The 25,907-nt window shown below is 41.2% G+C and overlaps 1 protein-coding gene across 1 annotated transcript; it reads right to left on the reverse strand.

Moving 5' to 3' along the window:
• Nucleotides 1-469: 469 nt before the first annotated feature.
• Nucleotides 470-23,969, reverse strand: LOC135517673 (calcium/calmodulin-dependent protein kinase type IV-like). The gene is made up of 11 exons (XM_064942180.1): nucleotides 23,480-23,969; nucleotides 11,361-11,439; nucleotides 11,189-11,251; nucleotides 10,995-11,077; nucleotides 10,815-10,887; nucleotides 8,643-8,733; nucleotides 8,290-8,364; nucleotides 7,850-7,925; nucleotides 7,089-7,215; nucleotides 6,042-6,194; nucleotides 470-2,101 (listed from the first exon to the last, which is right to left on the reverse strand). Exons 1-11 carry the CDS (start codon nucleotides 23,599-23,601, stop codon nucleotides 1,937-1,939), a joined length of 1,107 nt encoding a protein of 368 aa, XP_064798252.1. The 5' UTR covers nucleotides 23,602-23,969; the 3' UTR covers nucleotides 470-1,936.
• Between the last annotated feature and the right edge of the window lie 1,938 nt (nucleotides 23,970-25,907).

Consider the following 25,907-nt stretch of genomic DNA (forward strand, 5'->3'; position numbering starts at 1 on the left):
GGGATGGCCTTTGGAGGAGCTTACAGGTTTGCATTCAGGGCTTGGTGCAAATGCAAGGACGTTTCGAGAGAGAGGGGTAATTCTGTAGCATGGCATAGCTATGTGAGAATACTATTGCCTCTGCCCTCGAGGCCAGGGCTTTCGTGGTACAGGGAGTAGTGCTTTCACCTTTGCACCACAAGATCCATAGATCTCCCTTACAGCTCACTCTCCACATTTACCTGTTACATACATTATACTTACAAAACCATAGACATTGGTCAGTATAGGTGCATCCTCCAGTACTGGGCGATGGAGACCCATACCCCCCCCCCCCGCCTAATGAATCTACAATTAATCGAAAACACTGGAAATGGTAGGTCAATAAAAAAATATGTTAAGGATACTGCCATTATTCTTTACTTGATAAATAAAACTATTTGTTCAAAAAGTACATAAGCTGTCAGATATACAAAACCACTCAAACATATAACTTCATAAAGTTTAATTGCTTATCCTGCAGTCCATACCAAATCAATACCAAATCAATCCTAATGGTAACCATTTGATTTGATTTGAAAAAAAGACGACACTGAATGATTAAATGTTCCCTTGAGCATATAAAATGAATGTCAAGTTGACGTCTTGGGGCCTTCAGAAGGCCTCTAATACCTTACTGTTTAACACAGATTGCATCTGTCATGTGATGTAAGTAAACTAATGGGCATTTTAACAGACAACCGCAGCAGTTCAATTCAACATTCCCACATGCAAAAGGACAACCGTTGTTGAATACATTTCAAATATTAACCACAACATTCCTTTATACTGCAGGCAAAATCATGCTAAAAATTCAATACACAGCCAACCTTTTTCTTTGTAGATTAACAAACATTCCACTACAAGGCATGTCAGTTAATGGATTAATGAGAGAGAAATATTCGCAACAAGAAAACAGCCTCTTCCATTGTATATGACAGAGGTGGGATATTATCGAATAAAGCAACAGACTCAACCAATTTTGGCATTGAATATCTACTCTTCCATTTCCATGAAAATTGTGTATTTGGCAATAAAAAAACTGGGGTGCCTTTTCAGTTGTACACAACCATTTTGGTATACAAAATAAAAAGTTCTTAATGGTAAAACAACTCTACACTTTTAAATAACATCACTTTTGTCTACCAATAACAGCTAGTTTTCAGTTTTCCCCTCCCCACTCAGATCACTCCCAGACAGTCCTAGCAAAATTCTTGCTTGAGAAATTGGTCTTTGCTAAGAAGCAATTTTTGTTTCTTTTGACTATTTTAATTGATATTGTTACCCTGAAATTATTTGATATTCTGATAAAAACAGGTGCATTGGACCTTTAACAAGATACTCAATATTTCTTACAAAAGGAGTGTAAAACACAGTTAATAAGATACAATAAGGCATTCTCCTTCGACGTTGTAATAAAGGTTCAGTTATGACCATCTGAAAAATGTGTCCAACCCGTTTTCCAAACAAATACTGTTGGCCTTCTCAACCAGTAATGCAAATCAACCTAAATCAATTATACAGTCTATATTATATTCTGCTACCAGGGCAGCATGATGATTACCATCGTTATTAATTACTTTATAAACCGGCAAATTAATACTGTGAACACTTGGATGTCATTTTGCAGTTATGACATGGCATAATGGAATAAATAAACCATCCAGTGAAGTTACTTGTTGTGTGAGTTAAGAAATGGGCATGCGCAGTCTTAAACTCTGATTTCACGTGTACTTAAAATACTTGTGGCATGTTGTTGCAATGTGCTGAGTCAGTATGCTTATACATCCTTTAATTAATCAGTCACATGCAATAAAGCCAGGCGGAGTATCTCCAGTACTTCTCAGAATCTTCACAGTCCAACAGGAGGGTAGAATGGCTTCACAGGGTGACATGCAACAACAGAGGAGATCCACAGTTAGGATCCTTCCTGGATCTGTGACTGATCGTTCCGTGGCTGCTCCTCTTGTGCCCCTTCCTGATTGGTGGCGCTGTTGCAGTTGCTGTTCTTGCGGTTGTCAGCGTGGCCGTGACTGGCAGCGCTGCCCAATCGTGACGAGGCCACCACGGCCTTTACTGCAGCCTGTCAACAAACACATCATTCATTGACACACAGTGCCTTGCGAAAGTATTCGGCCCCCTTGAACTTCGCAACCTTTTGCCACATTTCAGGCTTCAAACATAAAGATATAAAACTGTATTTTTTTGTGAAGAATCAACAACAAGTGGGACACAATCATGAAGTGGAACAACATTTATTGGATATTTCAAACTTTTTTAACAAATCAAAAACTGGAAAATTGGGTGTGCAAAATTATTCAGCCCCTTTACTTTCAGTGCAGCAAACTCTCTCCAGAAGTTCAGTGAGGATCTCTGAATGATCCAATGTTGACCTAAATGACTAATGATGATAAATACAATCCACCTGTGTGTAATCAAGTCTCCGTATAAATGCACCTGCACTGTGATAGTCTCAGAGGTCCGTTAAAAGCGCAGAGAGCATCATGAAGATCAAGGAACACACCAGGCAGGTCCGAGATACTGTTGTGAAGAAGTTTAAAGCCGGATTTGGATACAAAAAGATTTCCCAAGCTTTAAACATCCCAAGGAGCACTGTGCAAGCGATAATATTGAAATGGAAGGAGTATCAAACCACTGCAAATCTACCAAGACCTGGCCGTCCCTCTAAACTTTCAGCTCATACAAGGAGAAGACTGATCAGAGATGCAGCCAAGAGGCCCATGATCACTCTGGATGAACTGCAGAGATCTACAGCTGAGGTGGGAGACTCTGTCCATAGGACAACAATCAGTCGTATATTGCACAAATCTGGCCTTTATGGAAGAGTGGCAAGAAGAAAGCCATTTCTTAAAGATATCCATAAAAAGTGTTGTTTAAAGTTTGCCACAAGCCACCTGGGAGACACACCAAACATGTGGAAGAAGGTGCTCTGGTCAGATGAAACCAAAATTGAACTTTTTGGCAACAATGCAAAACGTTATGTTTGGCGTAAAAGCAACACAGCTCATAACCCTGAACACACCATACCCACTGTCAAACATGGTGGTGGCAGCATCATGGTTTGGGCCTGCTTTTCTTCAGCAGGGACAGGGAAGATGGTTAAAATTGATGGGAAGATGGATGGAGCCAAATACAGGACCATTCTGGAAGAAAACCTGATGGAGTCTGCAAAAGACCTGAGACTGGGACAGAGATTTGTCTTCCAACAAGACAATGATCCAAAACATAAAGCAAAATCTACAATGGAATGGTTCAAAAATAAACATATCCAGGTGTTAGAATGGCCAAGTCAAAGTCCAGACCTGAATCCAATCTAGAATCTGTGGAAAGAACTGAAAACTGCTGTTCACAGATGCTCTCCATCCAACCTCACTGAGCTGTTTTGCTAGGAGGAATGGGAAAAAATTTCAGTCTGTCGATGTGCAAAACTGATAGAGACATACCGCAAGCGACTTACAGCTGTCATCGCAGCAAAAGGTGGTGCTACAAAGTATTAACTTAAGGGGGCTGCACAATTTTGCACACCCAATTTTTCAGTTTTTGATTTGTTAAAAAAGTTTGAAATATCCAATAAATGTCTTCCACTTCATGATTGTGTCCCACTTGTTGTTGATTCTTCACAAAAAAATACAGTTTTATATCTTTGTTTGAAGCCTGAAATGTGGCAAAAGGTCGCAAAGTTCAAGGGGGCCTAATACTTTCGCAAGGCACTGTATGTCCAAGTAGCTACTTTTGTTAGCACGTTTAGTACACAAATCCAAATGCTTGTGCAGGTCCATCCGAACGTCGGACGAAAACTTCAAGAAGTGATATTACAGGTCGAAGAAACATGTCAAACTAAGTACAGAATCAATCTTTAGGATGTTATCATAAATCTTCAATAAAGGTCCAACCGGAGAATTCCTATGTCTGTAGAGAAGCCATGGAACGCAGGTTGCTATCATGTGAAATGCGTGTGACCAGGACCTGGCTCTCTGCCAGACCACTGACTCAAAGAGCTCTCATCTGGCTCCATAACACAGCAGAAGCCTCATTCAAGTTTCTAAAGACGGTTGGACATCTAGTGGAAGCCCTAGGAAGTGCAACTTCATCCATATCCCACTGTGTATTCAATAGGGGCTGGGTTGAAAATTGACCAACCTCAGATTTTCCACTTCCTGATTGGATTTCTTCTCAGGTTTTTGCCTGCCATATGAGTTCTGTTATACTCACAGACATCATTCAAACAGTTTTAGAAATGTCAGTGTTTTCTATCCAATACGAATAATACTATGCATATATTAGCAACTGGGACTGAGGAGCAGGCCGTTGACTCTGGGCACCTTTCATCCAAGCTACTCAATACTGCCCCTGCAGCCATAAGAAGTTTTAAAATAAAAGTGGTGATCCTAAGAATGTGAAATGTCAGAATGATTTATTTCAGCTTTTATGTCTTTCATCACATTCCCAGTGGGTCAGAAGTTTACATACACTCAATTAGTATTTGCCTTTAATTTTTTTTACTTGGGTGAAACGTTTCAGGAAACCTTCCACAAGCTTCCCACAATAAGTTGGGTGAAGTTTGGCCCATTCTTCCTGACAGAGCGGGTGTAACTGAGTCAGGTTTGCATGCCTCCTTTTTCACACACACTTTTTCAGTTCTGCCCACACATTTTCTATAAGATTGCGGTCAGGGCTTTGTGATGGTCACTCCAATACCTTGAACGTTGTTGTCCTTAAGCAATTTTGCCACAACCTTGGAAGTATGCTTGGTATGCAATGCCCATTTGGAAGACCCATTTGCGACCAAGCTTTAACTTCCTGACTGATGTTGTGAGATTTTGCTTCAATATATCCACATCATTTTTCTCCCTCATGATGCCATCTATTTTGTAAAGTACACCAGTCCCTCCTGCAGCAAAGCACCTCCATAACATGATGCTGCCACCCCCTTGCTTTACGGATGGGATAGTGTTCTTTGGCTTGCAAGCCTTCCCCTTTTCCCTCCAAACATAACGATGGTTATTATGGCCAAACCGTTCTATTTTTGTTTCACCAGACCAGAGGACATTTCTCCAAAACGTATGATCTTTGTCCCCATGTGCAGTTGCAAACCGTAGTCTGGCATTTCTATGGCGGTTTTTGAGCAGTGGCTTCTTCCTTGCTGAGCGGCCTTTCAGGTTGTGTCGATATAGTACTCGTTTTACTGTGGATATAGATACTTTTGTACCTGTTTCCTCCAGCATCTTCACAAGGTCCTTTGTTGTTGTTCTGGGATTGATTTGCACTTTTTGCACAAAAGTACATTCATCTTTAGGAGACAGAACTCATCTCCTTCCTGAGCAGTATGACGGCCGCGTGGTCCCATGGTATTTATACTTGCGTACTATTATTTGTACAGATGAAAGTGGTACCTTCAGGCGTTTGGAAATTGCTCCCAAGGATGAACCAGACTTGTGTAGGTCTACAACTTTTTTCTGAGGTCTTGGCTGATTTCTTTTGATTTTCCCATGATGTCAAGCAAAGAGGCACGGAGTTTGAAGGTAGGCCTTGAAATACATCCACAGGTACACCTCCAACTGACTCAAATGATTCCAATTAGCCTATCAGAAGCTTCTAAAGCCATGACATAATTTTCTGTAATTTTCCAAGCTGTTTAAAAGCACAGTCAACTTAGTGTATGTAAACTTCTGACCCACTGGAATTGTGATACAGTGAATTATAAGTTAAATAATCTGTTTGTAAACAATTGTTGGAAAAATTACTTGTGTCATGCACAAATTAGAGGTCCTAACAGACTTGCCAAAACTATAGTTGGTTTACAAGAAATGTGTGGAGTGGAATGAGAGGAGTTTAATGACTCCAACCTAAGTGTATGTAAACTTCCGACTTCAACTGTATTCAGTCAAAGGATATTGACACAAGCACACAATCCTAACTTTAAAATGTTGAGACATCAATAAATTATACATGGTAATACTTGCCCTCAACTACTGTACAAAAAAAAATGTTTTTGTACCTACCTTGAGTTTTCGGCGTGCATTGAACTCCTGCAGTTTCTTCTGAGCAGTGTCCATATGGGCTGAGTTAACTGCCTTCCCAGTCACCCAGGGGTGCTGCAGTGCTTGCAAGGTCGTTAGCCGCTTCTTTGGATCCTGGACAATCAGCTTTCTCACCTACAGGACAGCAGCACATACAGTAGCATATGGTTAGTAACTGGGTCACTGAGACTGTGAGTCTGAATTCATTATTTGCTTAGATGCTGTTTATGCAGTTTCCTTTTGTCCCCATAACAAGTCGGCCCAGTTCATAATTTGGAGATAAAATGCAGAAATATAGTAGGAGATGGATGTAGTCTAGTTACCCTCCTTTTTATCTTATTTTATGAATCAGACACACCTACATGGACACTCCCACTGACCCTTCAGCTGGGAAACAGTTCACCTGACCCAATGCTACAATGCAGCACGCAACCATATGCCTAACCAAAAGCAGAGGTGCATAAAGATGGAGGTAATGCACTTACCACAAATTCATTGTTTTGCTAAGTTCACCTTATTGTACATTGCTCTCTGTTATTCATTTTTTTTTTTTTTATGTATGGTCATTAGCAGAGTATAAATTATCCCAATTTCATCTCCAGGACGGCGGCAATTTGAAAAACCGAAAGAGAAAAAAAAGTTGATTGTGTTGATTTATTGGCACATTGAACCATATCGCGTGCCGCAGTTTAAAAACTCAGTGTCGATAGTGCTGAAACAATGACGTCATATCGGAATTCTGCCATCTTTATGCACGTTCGCCATTGTTTAACCCATGGTCTAAGCAATCGGATGCTAAAGTGCAGGCATAAAAGTCTGCAAGGTCATTCTGGAAGTACAGCACACTGTTTTTTTCAGAAGCCAAGCCAGTAGTCGACAGGGCAAGAAGAGAACCCTCATGCTGGTTAGGTTTGCATTCTACACCAATTACGGATTTATCAATTAGGTCTAAGTACCAGAGGGGAATGTCAACCCGGCAGCTGAACTGTGGTAACCTCTGGACCCCTGGTAACAGTACATAGAACTCACCAGATCCTTGGCATTGAGGGACACATTGTCCCACCAGGGGGAGACAAACTCATATTCACAGTTGAGGATCCTCTTGAACATGTACTGGTCCCCTCTATCATCGAAGAAAGGTTCAAAGCCACATAGCCTGTCAGAGGGAGGATGAAAAATGAGGTATACATCAACCACAGACAGCTCCTGTCTATTGATTCACTGGCTGGCACAGTCTGACAGGCTTTGACAGCCGCAGGGGCCTGAGCTACAACTCTATTGGAGATGGCAATCCTCCTCGCACTAAGGTTTGCCTTTAAATGTTGGACAGAATAACAAGAAACTCACTCTCTTTTTCTCCCAGATTGATGTGCCTTCAAAATATGTATTTTTTTACAGTTTAATATTAATGAACTAGTAGTCTGTATACCACTGTGCTTCTTCTGAATGCTGTTGCTTGCAGTTGAACGACCATTGCCCTGCTTGCTGTATAACGTGGAACGCACACCCACATACTATGTATACCAATCAGTATGTGGGGAGATTTTTAAAAAGAAACACTCAGCTGCTCTTAAACATGAATGCACCAACACCCTTGATCCAGAAACCAAAATGTCCTAAAAATGCAATTAAAAAAAGGTCTGTACTTCCTCTCATCAAATAAAGAACACACATTCTTGATGCATTTTGTTGTTGTTGTTTTCTGCTAACAAAAGAACAAAACTGTTCAGTGTCAAAGTGAACTGATATTCAGGGTTCCAGTACACTTTTGAGGGGCTGGTGTCACTTACAAGATGTAAGTGATAACGCCCACTGACCACATGTCAACCTCAGGTCCATAAGCACATCCTCGCAGGATCTCTGGGGCTGGAGGGAGGCAGAGAGGGAGGGAAGGATAGAGAGGGAAGGAGGGGAAAGAGAAGTGCAGGATGTGGGGGTGGGGGGGGGGGGGTGAGGCAACAAATGGAGGAGGGAGAGAAACACAGATGAAAAACAGAGTAAGGAATTCTTATTCACTAATTAATCCAAGGAAGAACTTACTATGTAGTATGTGGATAAATATTACAATATACAGTGCAAACTATCCTCAGGGTACTTATCTCTGCTCAGAACTTGGCAGGTAAAGCATGCATGACCAAAACAACAACACTCTGCTATGTCTGAAATGGCACCGTCTATTACTTTGTTCCAAGTGAATGAAATAGCATCACAGTAATGGGTTACAACTCACCACAGTATCCTGGTGTACCACAAACTGTCTTCATTGTGACCTGATCGTCGATGATCTTTGACAGTCCAAAATCAGCTGCAAAAAGAAAGAGAGCTGTATTAGAGATCATGCCTATTTCTGGAAGTTCTCATTATCTGGTATTAGAATAAAATAGTAGAATAGAATAAAATAAAATAGAACACCTGTACAATAGAATGGAAAACAAAAGAAAAGAATAGAATAGAATCTTTGGCATTGATTCCCCAAATATCTCAGTTCTATATCTGATAGCACAGCAGAGTCTGTTCAGGCTCAATGGATGTTCTTTGGGATAATCGTAGTGAATCCCACAGTGTATTGACTTACGCACCCACCTATTTTGAGGGGAGCATCTGGTGCTGAGGTGGCATATAAGAGGTTCTCGGGTTTCAGGTCTCGGTGCACCACGCCGTTCTCATGCAGGTACTGCCCAAAGACACAAGATAGCAGCATAACTGACTCCTATACACATATAGTGTTATTGATCTGTCTGGTGGTGAGTATGGAGCTGGACTGTTAGGGATTTTGGGGGCGGTATCTACCCCCACAGTTCCTTTTCCACGCAGAACCGTAACATTCCTGCATTATAGCGCACTGTTAAAAATGTATAAGCAAAATGAAAAGTTCAACTACTTTTCACAACCTCTTTCTTACTGTTGCCAAAACAGTGTATTACACTGTTAAACAATGTTCTATGATACTGTGTACTGGATGTAAACATGTTTTAAACTGTTTTTGGCGTTCAGCGAGGACTTTCACCTGTGTTACCACAGTAACTCATCAAACAAGGCAGCGTGGGCCATGGAATTCTGCACAGTTACAGAAAACAGCAGCACAAGGCAGCTGCCTTGGTAACGCTGGTCATTGGAAAGATAAAGGTGGGATTTGAGTGAGGGAAAGCAATGTGTTCTCAGACTTTGTAGTGTCATGGATGTAGACCTCCTCTGACTAGTCTATGGCTCACTGTCTTGATAATGATACCGGTTTGTAAAGCAACCAATCGTAGAACTTTATATCATCTGCACACTGTGGGTGGGTGTATATCCAAATCCCTGGTTTCTTGTGTAAACTCTTCACATCAAGCTGTTAAAGAAAACCACATTCCATTCCACTGGCACTGACAATACATTTCTAAGCATCAAAGTTGGCACTGAAGAAGCTACACTTATTACGCAACAAAACAGACACAGTGAACAAAGGCATAAATTTCTCCCCACACTATGTATTGTGTTCCCCCCCCCCCTCCCCCGGTGTGATCTCTCTATGATGTCAGAGGGGAATTCTCCTCTCATCTGATACATGGAGTGTGGGAGGGAGGAGAGGAGGGAAGAAGAGAAGGAGGAAAGGAGCGAAAACAGTAGCCTCCACCACACAGCACACATCCCACGCCTCCCACGGATGCCACCACACCACAAAAAAAAAACTATTCGTACAGTACTGTAACCCAACTACACAGCTGTGTATTCTCATTGACTGTGGTGCTCTTCTGCCAGAGAAAGTAAAGCAGGGCCTACCTGAGAGGTGGGCCAGCCAATGTATTTGGCCAACGAGGACAAATATTATGGTAAAATATCAATATCAAGAACATTAGCCTAACACCGTCTTTTGACATAGTAAAATAAAATAGGTCAAAGAATCTCCGGATTCTCCGTTATCACAGCATAACGTGTCCAAAATATTCAACATGTTATGATGCTAAGATAACACCAAATGAATTGCCTATAATGAAGGAATCTGTCACAAACAGAGTGGGGACTTAAATGTAGATGTGTCAGTGAGATTGGCGGGAAACGAGGCTACCGCAATGCTCCACTGGGATGTTTAGCTAGATATCCAGAAGGAGTTCGTCATGTAACACAGACTGCAGAAGCTCTCTGCTGTCTTTCAAGTGGCCGTGTACAATGCAAAGGAATCACTCCAAATCAACACGGAACAAATACTTTCTCAGCACTTGCTCAACAACACAAGGAAACTTTAAGAAAAGCCCTGTTGTCCTCTCCTGAGTCGACCCGTTGGGAAAACAGCAGCTGTTGCATCATGTAAACTGACTACAACACCAAGACCTAGGCTGGTTTCGATGTTTTAAAAATTCCCTGTCTGTCTTACTATTTAATCTCGTTGGCAACATCAATTTGTTGCTAACTGAGGATCATGGAAGGAGATCTCTTCCAAGACACTAACAAGTTCATGCCATATGACATATGGCTCGGTCCATGTGGATAAGATGTCAAAGATAGCTCAGTGAGAGAGGCACGCTTGGTTATGCGATAGCTCAAGGAAGTGAACTTAAACCGTGTCCACTGTTGATCCAACAATGCTGGTTCAAATGACAGTGAATTTGGGATTTGATTACGGAAAAAGACTTCCATTTCCCTTTTGCCCTTTATAATGTATCGATAAGGAGACCGGCGGAGTGAATGTGTGATGTTTTTACAGAATGTCAAGAGCTTGATAGACATTTATTGGCCTACTTTTTGACAGGCGTCAGAGGAAGGAAGTCAACTCACTGCAACGGCTTCTAGTACTTGTTTGACAGCATCAGCAGCATCCCGTTCAGTGTAGAAGCCCTTTTCCACAACCCTGAGAGAATAACATGTGTTGTGATTGTTGTAACAGAGGAATGTTAAAGAGAGTATGTGTGCGTGTTTTTGTGTGTGTGTGTATGACCATTAGGGCAGTTAACTAACCTATCAAATAGCTCTCCTCCAGTCACAAGCTCTAAGACCAGGCTGATCTCTGACGGGGTCTCAAATATCTCTTTTAGTTTGATCTGGAAGAAGTAAAACAAAACAAACATAAATTCCGCATTGATAAAAAAAAAACACAACAGCAATCGTTAATTCTATGCAAGGACAGCCCAAAAGTGCTGTAGAACACTCACAATGTTTGGGTGAGAGAGTCGAAGTAGGACACCTATCTCTGTCCTCACTATCTTCTTGTCCACCTGCAGAAACAAAACAGAACTGGGTTAAGGAAGGACCTTTAGCGTGTTGTAGTCTCTGGGTAAAATGACTACACTAAGACTCTATGGCGAATACACAGCGAGAACTTACTGTCTTCTTCAGCGTTTTCACCGCAAACGGCTTCTGTGTTCCCTTCTGTCGACATCTGCACACCACGGATGTCGCTCCCCTACAATGCAAAGGGAATACACAGTTAAGATACAAGAGCAACTGTCAAGTGGGTAGGGACACAATGTGCAAACAGTGCAAGGAAATGGTGAATAGGCTTTGATGAGGTTCTTCTTTACTTCCATTATGGCTGCGTACAGTGCCTAGAGTGTTTATCTGAAGCGTCAGTTGGCAATTCTCCCAAAGAAACTCAGCGTTGTATTTTCTCTGTACTGACACGTTCAAATCTGAGCGCTAGGTAGACACATTTCACCACAATCCCATAGGCCTATAAATTATAACAGTAGTAGGCAAACATGGAGATTGGGTCTATATTCCTTCAGGATTTAAGCAACGCCTATGTAAGAATGCTGTTCATTGACTACAGTTCAGTGTTCAACACCAGTGCCCACGAAGCTCATCACTAAACTAAGGACCCTGGGACTAAACACCTCCCTCTGCAACTGTATCCTGGACTTCCTGATGGGCCGCCCCCAGGTGGTAAGGGTAGGCAACAACACGTCTGCCACACTGATGCTCAACACTGGGGCCCCTCAGGGATGTGTACTTAGTCCCCTTCTGTACTCCCTGTTCACCCAAGACTGCATGGCCAAACACAAATACAACACCATCATTACGTTTTACTTTCATTTATTTGGTAAATATTTTCATAACTCTTCTTGAACTGCACCGTTGGTTAAGGACTTGTAAGTAAGCATTTCACGGTAAGGTCTACACTTGTTGTATTAGGCGCATGTGACAAATAAAGTTGGATTTGATTTGATTTTTACATTGTCATGTGTTCAGCGGTTCGGTCACCTTGGCCACTGGCTCGGGGTCATTAATTATGTTTCCTTTGTTATTAAAAGCCCTGGGCTTGTCAGAGTAGGAGTGCGGAATACAGTTATATGGACAGGGGAGGATGATTCTAGATAAGCACTTTTGAAATGAGGGCCTGAGCTACAAAGCCAACTAAAGATCTACTTTGTATTTATTCAAACATAAGTAGTACTGTTAGTTCTGAATAAGAGCTCCACTTTGCATGTGACATCTTTTACAGGTACAACATGACCCTGCTATTGTCAGAGGAGTTGATATGACATTTTAAAGAGAAGATTGCTATAACGGCTTCAAGAAAGCAAGAGGGATACATACTGTGCTGCCTGCAGTATAGAGAAATGTAGGCTATTGGAGCACCTCCAATGTGCAAATAAATCAAATTTGGTAGCACAGCTTACAAATTAGTGGGGAGAGGGAAGAGAGAGAGAAAGAGAGAAAGAGAGAGAGAGAAGCAGCTTCTGTGTTCAGAGGAAAGCACTTGGGCTCTCATTAGGTGTCCAGACCTCGATACTCACCATTACACCAGAAATACAGAACAGATTTTCTTCCCTCTCCCTCTCTCTCTTACTCCTACACACATCCTCTCTGCCCCTACCACACATTCTCTCTCTTTCCCTGCCTCTCACCCAAACCTCCTCTCTCTCTTTTCATCTCCCACATTCTCTCTCTCTCCCCCCTCTCCCTCCCTGCCTCCTGTGGGAAATACCCTCACGGCAGGTCCATGTGAGCAGACATAAGGCAGGCATGACAGCCAGCTCACAGCTTCAATCCAACCACAACAACAGCCAAGAGTCTTAGGAGAGAGAATTCAAGTGATAAACTAGACTTGGACTGTACACTATTGTTATGCAGGGGCAAAGGACTGTATACTATTGTTATGCAGGGGCAAAGGACTGTACACTATTGTTATGCAGGGGCAAAGGACTGTACACTATTGTTATGCAGGGGCAAAGGACTGTACACTATTGTTGTGCAGCTCAAGGGCAAAGGACTGTACACTATTGTTGTGCAGCTCAGGGGCAAAGGACTGTATACTATTGTTATGCAGGGGCAAAGGACTGTACACTATTGTTATGCAGGGGCAAAGGACTGTACACTATTGTTGTGCAGGTCAGGGGCAAAGGACTGTACACTATTGTTGTGCAGCTCAGGGGCAAAGGCAAAGGCCTACCTAAGCAAATAACACAAATCTAATAAACACTAATAAACAAAATATCATTAAATTGTTATCAGGTTGATGAGATGACCTCATCCTAGTGTACCCTCCTCGCTCCACTTTGGATCCACCCGTGTAATTTCTACAATGCCTCATTTCATTAAATCATGCAATCTTAATGTCGTACAGAAAAGAGGGATCTATATTTATGAGTTTGCCCTGCTTTCTTCTCTGTGATGGATGAGAGCACGTGTAATGACCACTTTTCTGACGTCAAAATAGCCACTCATTGGCAGAGGAGTAAGAGTTTGAAATACGCAGACAGGCCACGATACAACGAAGAACTGAAAAAGTTGCAGCAATACATAGTTAGGCCTATACTCTACTATGTGCCCTCCTTATGTAATTGTCTAACAAAATCTGTCTAAATATCTGAGTCAGTTCTTGAATAAACTACCAATTTATTCCATTAATTTATTTTAGTCAACGCATGTGTTAATCCACTTTATAAATCCACCTCCCAATTCAACTTCTCCCTGCATTGTTTCTGTCATCCTGTTGCCATGATTTCACACTTGAATTATATAGCATTGTGTTGAGCCTCTCAACTCTTGGAGAGATAAGCGTTATTTAATTCTGAAGTCATTGCACACACAGCATGAGTCAAGATGCAAGACCATTTAGCCTCGGAGGCTGACACCCTGAGAATGAAGCTTATTGTTGGTCTGACACCCTGAGAATGAAGCTTATTGTTGTTGTCTGTTCTAGCACTAAGCTCAAGAGGGACGGGCAAAAGAGATCTGTATATAAAGCTGTACAGCGATCTGCATATATCCAGACACTGGTCTGTCCTGCACTCCTAAAGGGTTCTTCAGCTGTCCCTATAGGAGAACCCTTTTTGGTTCCATGTAGAACTCTCTGTGGAAAAGGATATACATGGAATCCAAAAATGGTTCTTCAAGGTGTTCTTCTATGGGGACAGCCGAGGAACCCTTTTAGTTTGTAGAGACCACCTTTTTTTTTCTAAATGTGCGCACACACACACAGGGAAATTAGCTACTGCTATCATCAGATTTAGTTGTGGGATTTAATTAACAGATGGGTCTTCTACATCAAGGCCAGAGAGCTCCATCCCAGATCATCAGTGATGAATTCCACTAATTGACTAACGGATCATATTCATCACTCTGGAATGGTCATATCCAACCACTGCACTAAGACAAACACATCATTGATACTAAAATATTTAGTATCAATGAACAACACAAGCTCATATAGCTTTTCCCATAAATGCTGACGTTTAATTTTGCAGCCAAATGCAACAATACTTTAGGTGGGACAATATTGCTTTACGGAAGGAATTTTTTAGGTAGGCTAAATTGTTTGAAATGTCCATGTTTGTCATACTTATTTACTGTTTACAATTCCACTGTAACGGACTCAAATTTTTAACAAAAACTATTTCAAAGTTTAACAAAATCACATTTACTGGAAGAACTATGCAGAATTTCAGTAAAATCTTTTTATGTGCCATGTTGTCCTAAAACTCCGAATTAAGATTAAGACCGAATTAAGATTCAATAATGTCTGCAGAAAGAATGGGGTTTCAGCAATGACATGACACATTGACTTGGGGAAAAAAAATCTATTTTGGTTATTGAACTACAGTAGGTGAAGTGGATTTATACCATGTAACGGAATTGCGGTAATGGAGTTTCATCATGGTTCCCTGATCTACAGAAATGTATAATTATAGATATGAATGTCATTCTATTCATGGTGATGTATCCTAAATAGGTACACAAAAGGTATAAATATGTAACATCCTCCTTTGCATATTTGAGTATTATTCTACACACTGGCTTTTATTTTAATGAGCTCTGCTCCAAACAAGATCAAATTTGATTGGTCCAGACAAAACCAAATCCTAACAAATCATAGACGTATATGTTTCACAAGTTTGGACATCAAAGTACAGCATAGTTCAGTAAAAGTACAACACAGTACAGAAGAGTATTTCATTGTAAAAGAAAATGCATTTCACATTTATTTAACTAGGTAAGTCAGTTAAAAACAAATTCTTATTTATAATAACGGCCTACCTAATTTGTAAGTCGCTCTGGATAAGAGCGTCTGCTAAATGACTTAAATGTAATGTAAATGTACCTCGGCCAATTGTGTGCCGTCCTACGGGACTCCCAAACCCAGCCTGATGTGATACATGATTTGAACCAGGGATGGGATTTGAACCAGGGACTGGAGTGACAGCTCTTGCACTGAGACGCAGTGCCTTAGACCACTGCGCCACTCGGGAACAGCAAGTGATACAGTAGAGTTCAGTGCAGTACAGTCTACTCAACTCTAGTGTGATTTAATGAACTCTACTTTTCTTTACTGCACTCTGTGCTGTTCTGTCCAAACTTGTGAACCCAACTGTGATCTGTGACTACTATAATTTCCATTGCAACCAATTCAATTGCAGAAATTCCATTACCAATTTGATAATTTCAAGTTTTAATCACTTAATAAACAAATTTGATATCAGTACAAACACTAACCAATTGACAGGTCTACCTTTACTTGTTACTTCTGTGAACTTTCATTATCCTCCCTCCTCATGAGGGAGAGAATTGTTTAAATGTATTAAAGATATGTGGGTTGTTGGTTACGGAATTACAAGTCACAAGGCAATGACTCTTAAACATGCAGATGGCAGAAACATTTCACCAAAACTAAATATAAGTATTGATATTAGTTGGCAGCGGCCTTTACTTCAACATTATTGTGTTTTGCTGTGTTGGTAATACCTTTTAAGACTTTCTGGTAGACGTTTTCCAAGGCTTGTTTTCCATCTGTTTGACCAGAAATCAAAGCCTTTGCTTATTCCAAATGTTATATATGCCTTTATTTTTTTATTAACTCTTAGCTTTCATTTGACACCCAGTTAGACATGTTCTTATGAATTTCACATTGGTGTTCAAGGGTCCTTTTACATCTTACTCTAATTCTCTACAAAAAACTCAATATGCTGCAAATTAGATGAATAAAGTTAACTGTCCCTGGAGAGGATGACACAGATGAGGGGAATAATAATAATAATAATAAGCAACTGCCCTCTGAATGGCAAAATAGGATTTTCCCCTGGAAACCACACTGACCCCGTCCTCTTTAATAAGTAACAGGCAACATCCAATCATGTGTAACATCTCCAGCATGACGTGTGACAGATGTAGAACAATGTAGGATATTGACAAGCTTATTTCAGATGGCAAAGATGCCTATTTTTGCACATCTGAAGGTTGTCCTCAAAGAGCCTAGGTATCAGTGTCCGTCACGTGGCTTTACACAACATGGACGGAAATAACAAATTAACTTCAATTTAAAAACTACTGGGTCTTTTTCCCCAATCCCAGTAATTACAATAACCCTCAAGCTTTTCTAAACCAACAAAACAAGTCATCTGAGTGAAGGCATCGCTCTGCTGATGCAGCTCAATGCTGCCTGCCTATATATTACACAAGCTGCTCGTTTCAGTTTTGCACTCACACAACATTATGTCATCCCAGAAGAGATGCTGCTGCTACTCTCAGGTGCAAGACACGCTACAGTACATTCAGCTACATTATGCCTTCATCTGGGGCTACTGCCTGTCTGCTTAGACTCAGAGCCCAGTAGCTCACTCTGGACTCTGACTGAGAACACTCAAAAGTTGAAAGCTTTAAAAATGTGCGTGATGGTATAACTAGGGCTAGTAGTTATTCCAGACCATGTGAATTGAGCAGGAAAAAAAACATACAGTTATGACTAACTACTGATCTCTGAAGGAGGGAAATGGGGTGTTGTACCTCGTTTCCCTCCTCAGGGAACAGTAGTAATGGTCATAAACAGTACGTTCCCTTTCAGTCGGTCAACTTGGTACAACACAGCGATGGGGATATGAAATCACGTTCAAAGCCGACCCCAGCGGAGACCAAATGAAAACGGCCCACGGCAGACTACCCAGAGTTCCAACCGGACAGGAAAACCTGCTGTACCCGTGTACTGTGCAATCTGCGTGCTGCCCTAATGACCTTTTGTCCCAGCTGTAAGCACACTGTGTGCTACATACACTGGGGGCAGCGAAATTAGGGCGATAAAACCTCACAAAAGTCTGTGGTGATTCCCAGCTTCCTGCAGCACAAATACACTAAACAAAAATATAAAATGCAACATGCAACAATTTCAAAGATATTACTGAGTTACAGTTCATAAGGAAATCAGTCAATTGAGCCATTTCAAGTCATTAGGCCCTAATCTATGGATTTCACATGACTGGGAATACAAATAAGCATCTGTTGTTCACAGATACCTTTAAAAAAAAAGGTAGGGACGTGGATCAGACAACCAGTCAGTATCTGGTGTGACCATCATTTGCCTCATGCAGCGCAACACATCTCCGCATCAATAAAGTTGATCAGGCTGTTGATTGTGGCCTGTGGAATGTTGTCCCACTCCTCTTCTATGGCTGTGTGAAGTTGCTGGATACTGGCGGGAACTGGAACACGCTGTCGTTCACGTCGATGCAGAACATACCAAACATGCACTCTGTTCACAACGTTAACATCAGCAAACTGCTCGGCCACACGACGCCTGGAACACGCTGTGGCTGTCTGCCATCTGCCCGGCACAGTTGAAACCAGGATTCATCCGTGAAGAGCTCACTTCTCCAGCATGCCAGTGGCCATCAACGGTGATAATTTGCCCTCTACAGTCAGGTCAAGACCCTGGTGTGGACAACAAGCACACAGATGACCTTCCCTGAGACGTTTGACAGTTTGTGCAGAAATTCTTTGGTTGTGCACAGTTTCATCTGCTGTCCTGGTGGCTGGTCTCAGACGATCCCTCAGGTAAAGTAGCCGGATGTGGAGGTCCTGGGCTGGCGTGGTTACACGTGGTCTGCAGTTGTGAGGCCGGTTGGACATGCCATGGAAATTCTACACAGGGACACTCAAAGTCAATCTTAAATTAATCATTCTTTATTATCAGCAGTGCTGGAGAGGTTCCAACCAACCTAATGCACCAAGATCAGGAGCTCTTCCGGGGCAGTCCAGTTAGTTCTCTTATATACAGACAAGTTACATTAGCATAATTTAGCTTATACATCATTCATAATTAATTCATCATTAACATTTGCTTCATTCATGTGACCAACCAATACTGGGTCATGCATGTGACAGACCAATACCTCACGAGGTTTCTTCTCTAAGTTGAGACCTAGAAACTGAGAAAGCTTTCATTCTCAAAACAAGGGTCTGGGCATGCTGCAAATAGCAGATACAGATAGTGAGAATTCGTTCAGTCAGTCACTTGCATGAACGCATACATTGGTTATTAGAAAATAACAAAAACAATCTAAGACGTACTGCCAGATTCTCTAAAACGAGGCGGCTTATGGTAGAGAAATTAACATTCAATTCTGTCAACAGCTCTGGTGGACATTCCTGCAGTCAGCATGACAATTGCACACTCCCTCCAAACTTGAGACATCTGTGGTATTGTGTTGTGTGACAAAACTGCACATTTTAGAGTGGCCTGTTCCCAGCACAAGGTGCACCTGCGTAATGATCATGCTGTTTAATCAGCTTCTTGATAAGCCACACCTGTCAGGTGGATGGTTTATCTTTGAAAAGGAGAAATGCTTACTAACAGGGATGAAAACAAATTTGTGCACAACATTCAAGAGAAATAAGCGTTTTGTGTATATTATGGAACATTTATAGGATCTTTTATTTCAACTCATGAAACATGGAACCAACACTTTACATGTGGCGTTTATATTTTTACAGTATCTCCTGCAGGCAACCCTTTAATTGAGTGGGCACATACACTGTTAGCTAATTCCTGCCTTTTGCCATAGAAATAGCCTGCACAATCCTGTGGGAAAGACGCTGCTTACAAAGCACTCTACCACAAGCAGGATTAGCAAAAGGCTGGAAAATCTGCCATATACACTTTCAGGGGGTAGAATGAATGGCCCTGCACGAAAAGCCCCAGGAGGAACATTCAAAATGTCCACCAGAGAGCTCTGAAAAAAGGGACCATTCCTTTATTTTGGCACCAAAGCTCAAACACCCGCCACTTACAGAACATGGCAAAAAGTATATGGACGACTGCTCGTCGAACATCTCATGTCAAAATCATGGGCATTATTATGGAGTTGCTACCCCATTTGCTGCTATAACAGTCTTCACTCTTCTGGGAAGGCTTTCCACTAGATGTTGAAACATTGCTGAGGGGACTTGCTTCCATTCAGCCACAAGAGCATTTGTGATGTCGGTCACTGATGTTGGGCGATTCGCCCTGGATCACAGTCTGTGTTCCAATTCATCCCAAAGATGTTTGACCTGGTTGAGGTCAGGGCTCTGTGCAGGCCAGTTAAGTTCTTCCACACCGATCTCTAAAAACCATTTCTGTACAGACCTTGCTTTGTGCATTGGGACATTGTCATGTTGAAACAGAAAATGGTCGTCTAGAATGTCAATGTATGCTGTAGTGTTAAGATTCCCCTTAACTGGAACTAAGGGGCCAAGCTCAAACCATGAAAAACAGGCCCAAACCATTATTCCTCCTATGCATTCGTGCAGGTAGCATTCTCCTGGCATCCACCAATCCCAGCTTTCTCCGTCGGACTGCTGAAAGTGTGGTTCATCGTTCATGGAAACCCATTTCATGGAACTCCCGACGAACAGTTCTTGTCCTGACGTTGCTTCCAGAGGCAGTTTGGAACTGAGTGAGTGTTGCAACCAAGAACAGACGATTCTTAGGCGCTGTGCGCTTTACCAATTGGTGGTCCCATTTTGTGAGCTTGTGTGGCCTACCACTTTGCGGCTGGGCAGTTGTTGCTCCTATAAAGTATGTTTCAACTTCACAATAACAGCACTTTAGTAGCGATAAGACAAGATAAACAAATATTTATAAAAAAAAGTTCAGTCCCTGTACTTGCTTCTCGTCTCTCAACGTCTGTCCTCACAGATTTGATACAATGTTTCACTTCACTAGAGATAGCTCAAGACAGATTAAAAAGGGAGTCAGACAGGTAGAGTAGATAGATGAATGCAATTAAAAGAACCTGCATTTTCATCAGGATATTCTATACTGTTTTTATTTATTGGCTTTAGGCCTATGTACATGTATTTTATTGAGTTCACGATGGCAGTTATTGGCCTATAGGCTGTCTCTGTTCCATTAGCTAATTTCTTTAGCTGCCAATAGATCACGGTGCATCAACGTGTCCATATAGCAGAGGCTGGTGCTCTCGCATTAGTTTAATTTTTACTTTTAGTTTTTAATTTTTTAAATTCAGATGTTTGATTAACTTTGAGACAATGATTTTGAGAAACTAAAACGTTATTATTGAAATGAAACTGTTCCATGAAAATTCGTATAAGCCTATAAAATAATCATAACTGCCACTCAGATTGGTATAAATGGTAGGATAAATTGTAAGCTTCCCCAAACTTGAAACTCACACACCGCCTATGATATTTACTCCCATGTGCATACGCTTGCACACATAGGAGGTCCTGTGAAAGAAATGTGCCCCCCTATGGAACCCATTGCCCGTCCAACTGATTCCTTCTGGCACCGGCCCTACCTCTGAGCCAACAGATATGGATAGCCTATGTTCAGCCCTAAGTATAATATCACCTATTTCATCTTACCAAAATCAATTACCAACTTGAATTAACTCAAACTCAACAGGCCACCATGTCCCTGCTCACGACCAACAGCAGCATGGGCAGAAGCAGGTCCATTTTGGGACTTCTGTAGATGGCTCTAATTTCCCTGATTCTATGCATTAGATTCCCTCTCTCCATTCCATATCCCTGATTATGGCTCAGTGGCAGATCCTTGAGTGCAACTGTTGTCCCGATGCTATCAGACTGCCTTGTATAATACAATTAGTTATGAATATGGAGTAGGGCTCTTCTCATGTGATTGTGGCGGCACAGCCAGAGCCATGTAAAGCAGTGCCAGCGCATGATCAATACCGCTCCTTTAATACTGTAGCCTATTGTGTGACTTTCCCTGTCTATCAGTGTATGAGTGTTATGTTACTTGTCATGTTTTGTGTTTTTCGTGGACCACAGGAGGAAGAGTTGCTGCTGCTTCTGTAGAAACCAATAGGGATCCAAATAAACAAACATACACCTCAGTCAGGCGTAAAGGAAATAAATAAAAACACATGCACCAGTCCATATCATGTCACCAGACCACCTACTGAATGTGTTATAATCTGCCATGAAATCAGCTGTTTATTTCCATATCTTGTGTGTTTTTGTTCTAGTGTGTTTTTGTTCTACCTTGTTATTTTTAGTATTTCATTGTTATTGATTACTGCATTGTTGGGTTTAGAGCTGGCAAGAAAGGCATTTCACTGTACTTGTGCATGTGACATTAAAACTTCAAACTTGCTGCTGTTGTCTCACAATGTCGTTGCCTGGAGACTGTTTTGGTAGGTGACTTGCTTTATGTAAGCCACAGAGTATCTCAAATCATGTTAATTGTACCGCTATAACTCACGAGAAAAAGTGATGAGCAAAACTTTTGTATCTATTTTTCATGCTTTGGAAGTGTTTACAGTTGTACAGAAAAGTGCTATGAGGATAAACATGACCAAACAGAGTTGTGTTTTTCCCAGTGGACCATGGTCATAAAAGGACACTTATGTGGACACAGTATGACAGCCTGGTCTCAGCGCTTTTCGTATTAATCTGTATGCAAATCCAAGACACTCCATTTAGTATATGTTACATTTGGTAAGGTTAAATAAGACAGATGGTTACTTAAAGCAAAAACAAAAAGGTCAAAGTCTAGTATCCCAAAGATTGCGAGTTTGAATCTCATCACGGACAACTTTAGCATTTCAGCTAATTAGCAACTTTTCAACTACTTACTACTTTGCAACTACTACTGCAAATCCTTGCCCTAACCTTTTAGCTAACTTTTCACCTAACCCTTTTAGCTAACCCTTCCCCTAACCTTACTCCTAAATCTAACCATAGCTAGAATTTGTAACATTTAATACGTTTGCTAATTCGTAACATATTGAACATTTAGCAAATTCATAGCATAATAGGTTATGCGAATTCGTAACATATCGTACATTTTACAACTTAATATAATACAAATTGTCATTCATAACATTTAAAAAAACTTTTTGCTTTGCCATTTTGATGGATTGTGTGTAGATTGCTGGGGGGGGGGGGGATTTAAGCAATTTTAGAATAAGGCTGTAAGTTTTTTTTTTACACATTTATTTTTTATTTAACTAGGCAAGTCAGTTAAGAACAAATTCTTATTTACAATGATGGCCTAGCCCGGCTGACGCTGGGCCAATAGTGCGCGCCCTATGCGACTCCCAATCTTGGCCGGATGTGATACAGCCTAGATTTGAACCAGGGTGTCTGTACTGACGCCTCAAGCACTGAGATGCAGTGAGGTAGACTGCTGTGCCATTCGGGAGCAATGTAAGTGGACAAACTCAAGGGGTCTGAATAGTTTCTGAATGCAAGGTATCATACGAAATGGGTGATGGAAATCCACAAATGAATACATACCATACAAAACGTAACATACTAAATAGAAAGTATCGTATTTACGTACAGAATATTACTAAATGCTCTGACCAGGTTGGGTATGATGGAAATTGACAGTTAACTTTTTATTGCCTTGTCAATTATATGTATATCCATTATTTAGATGACAATTATTATTTTAGATTATTAAAAACAATCGTTTTTTTAGAAAAACATCAGGGGATGCTAATCTAGGCAGGAACTTGTGGTAACCGAATGCATTCTCTCCTGTGTTGTATGCAGACTTTATTTCCATTGAAAACAAAAGTGCTTATATAATAGATGCAATACCATTTGATGCATGTCCTTCGATCACTAACTAACATATTATTAAAATTATAGCTTGAAAAGGCCAGAAGATCATCAGAATGCGACTCCTGGCGATATCAAGGCAGTGAAAACATGAGAACACTGAATACAGTAGTACTGTAGAGAGAGATGATGCTCACCGTCCCAATTCGGACTCCAACTCATAGTAGTCAGCCAAGATCTCTTTCTTCGATCCATCTATCCAGTAGTCTGGAGCTGGGGTTGCCCCTGCTCTGGACGAGAGCATAGTGACTTTAAGCATCACCAGCTATCCAAACGGATTTAATAAGTATCTTGACAGCTCGTCTCCCCTGCGGCGATTCAAGGCTTGACTCAGTTACAGTGGTTTGAAGAAAAGCGAGTTGTATGCGGTCAAGCTGAGATAGAGATGCGAGTAAGACCGTTATCTTCTCCAAAGCAAAAAAAACACAGCCTTTCGTAAGAATCTAACATGCGTTACAAGACCATTTTGGACCGGGTAGCGTAATGAGCTTGGTCCTAAATGCATATTATTCACAGCCTCCAGCCCAGCATCGCTACCATATTGCACTCAGTGTAAAGGAAAGTGTGCAGACAGTGGAGTCTGCGTTATAGAGGGTTTCCACCGGGTCTTACTGTCGCTGGATTAACATACAAAAACAATTGAGTTACCTTTACCTGAGGTCACAATCAAGCACGTCATGTTACCATAACTACCAGACATAATTGTGTTGCTTTTTATGACATGAAAATAGGCCTACCATATACAGTGTATTCAGACGCCATGACATTTTCCACATTTTGTTGTTACAGCCTTCCTCTAAAATTGATTCAATTGTTTTTTCCCCTTCAAACTACACACAATACCCCAAAATGACAAAGCAAAAACTGATTTTTAGCAATTCAAAAAAATAAATTAAAGAAAAACGCCCGGGAAATATCTCATAAGTATTTAGACCCTCAGTACTTGGTTGAAGGACCTTTGGCAGCGATTAGGTCTTGGGAACTTTCAATGCTGCAGACATTTTTTGGTATACTTCCCCAGAGCTGTGCCTCGACACAATCCTGTCTCGGAGCTCTACAGACAACACCTTCGACCTCGTGGCTTGGTTTTTGCTCTGACATGCACTGTCAACTGTGGGACCTTATATAGGCAGGTGTGTGCCTTTTCCAAATCATGTCCAATCAATTTACCACAGGTGGACTCCAATCAAGTTATAGAAACAGCTCAAGGATGATCAATGGAAACAGGATGCACCTGAGCTCAGTTTCAAAGCAAAGGGTCTGAATAATTATTTAAATAAGGCATTTCTGTTTTTATTTGTAATAAATTTGCAAACATTTCTAACAACCTGTTTTCAATTTGTCATTATGGGGCATTGTGTGTAGATTGATGAGAGAAAAAAACTATTGGAATAAGGCTGTAACGTAACAAAATGTGGAAAAAGTCAAGGGGTCTGAATACTTTCTGAATGAACTAATATATATACATATATAAGCAATAAGGCACGGGGGGTGGTATATGGCCAATTTACCACACCCCTTCTTGGCCGTATTGTTTAAAAATATGTACACTGTATATGGCTCTGGGCCTACCATTTGAACTATGTAATTACGCTGTAGCCTTAATATTCCCGCAAACATATATGTTGTGGGGTATATAATAAAAAAAAAAACTGCCCTACAATTAAACACTGACAAATCACAGAAATACAATTGATGCCCAGTAACTAACATTATCATTATTCAATGACAACACTGTCATATGTAAAAGATGCAGTAAGATGTAATACACTAACAAAAAGTTACTCTATTGCTTTATTTTCCATACCATAAAAATTACAGGCTTGACTAAAACCCCTACCCAAGCGTGGCTGGTCATCCTCTAGGACTCCAACAGAGCCTAGCTACAGAGAGAGGCACACAGAGACACCATCTGCTCCACTACCTGCTCCGTCATGAGACAAAAACTATAATCCCCAACAGCACTGAACACAATGAAAATACAGTGCATTCGGAAGGTACTCAGACTGAGTTTTTCCACATTTCTTACGTTACAGCCTTATTCTATATAAAAGGTCCCACAGTTGACAGTACATATTAGAGAAACAACCAAGCAATGAGGTAGAAGGAATTGTCCATAGAGCTCCGAGACAGGATTGTGTCGAGGAACAGATCTGGGGTAGGGTACCAAAACATTTCTGCAGCTTTGAAGAACACAGTGGCCTCAATGATTCTTAAATGGAAGAAGTTTGGAACCACCAAAACTCTTCCTAGAGCTGGCCGCCCGGCCAAACTGAGCAATCGTGGAGAAGGGCCTTGGTCAGGGAGTTTCCTCTGTGGAGATGGGAGAACCTTACAGAAGGACAACTCTGCAGCACTCTACCAAACAGGCCTTTATGATAGTGGCCAGACGGAAGACACAGCTCAATAAAAGACACATGACAGCCAGCCTTGAGTTTGCCAAAAGGCACCTAAAGACTGAGACCATGAGAAACAATATTCTCTGGTCTGATGAAACCAAGATTGAACTCTTTGGCCTGAATGCCAAGCGTCACGTCTGGAGGAAACCTGGCACCATCCCTACGG

This window comes from Oncorhynchus masou, chromosome 28 (genome assembly GCF_036934945.1).
Source record: "Oncorhynchus masou masou isolate Uvic2021 chromosome 28, UVic_Omas_1.1, whole genome shotgun sequence".
NCBI classification, from domain to species: Eukaryota; Metazoa; Chordata; class Actinopteri; order Salmoniformes; family Salmonidae; genus Oncorhynchus; species Oncorhynchus masou.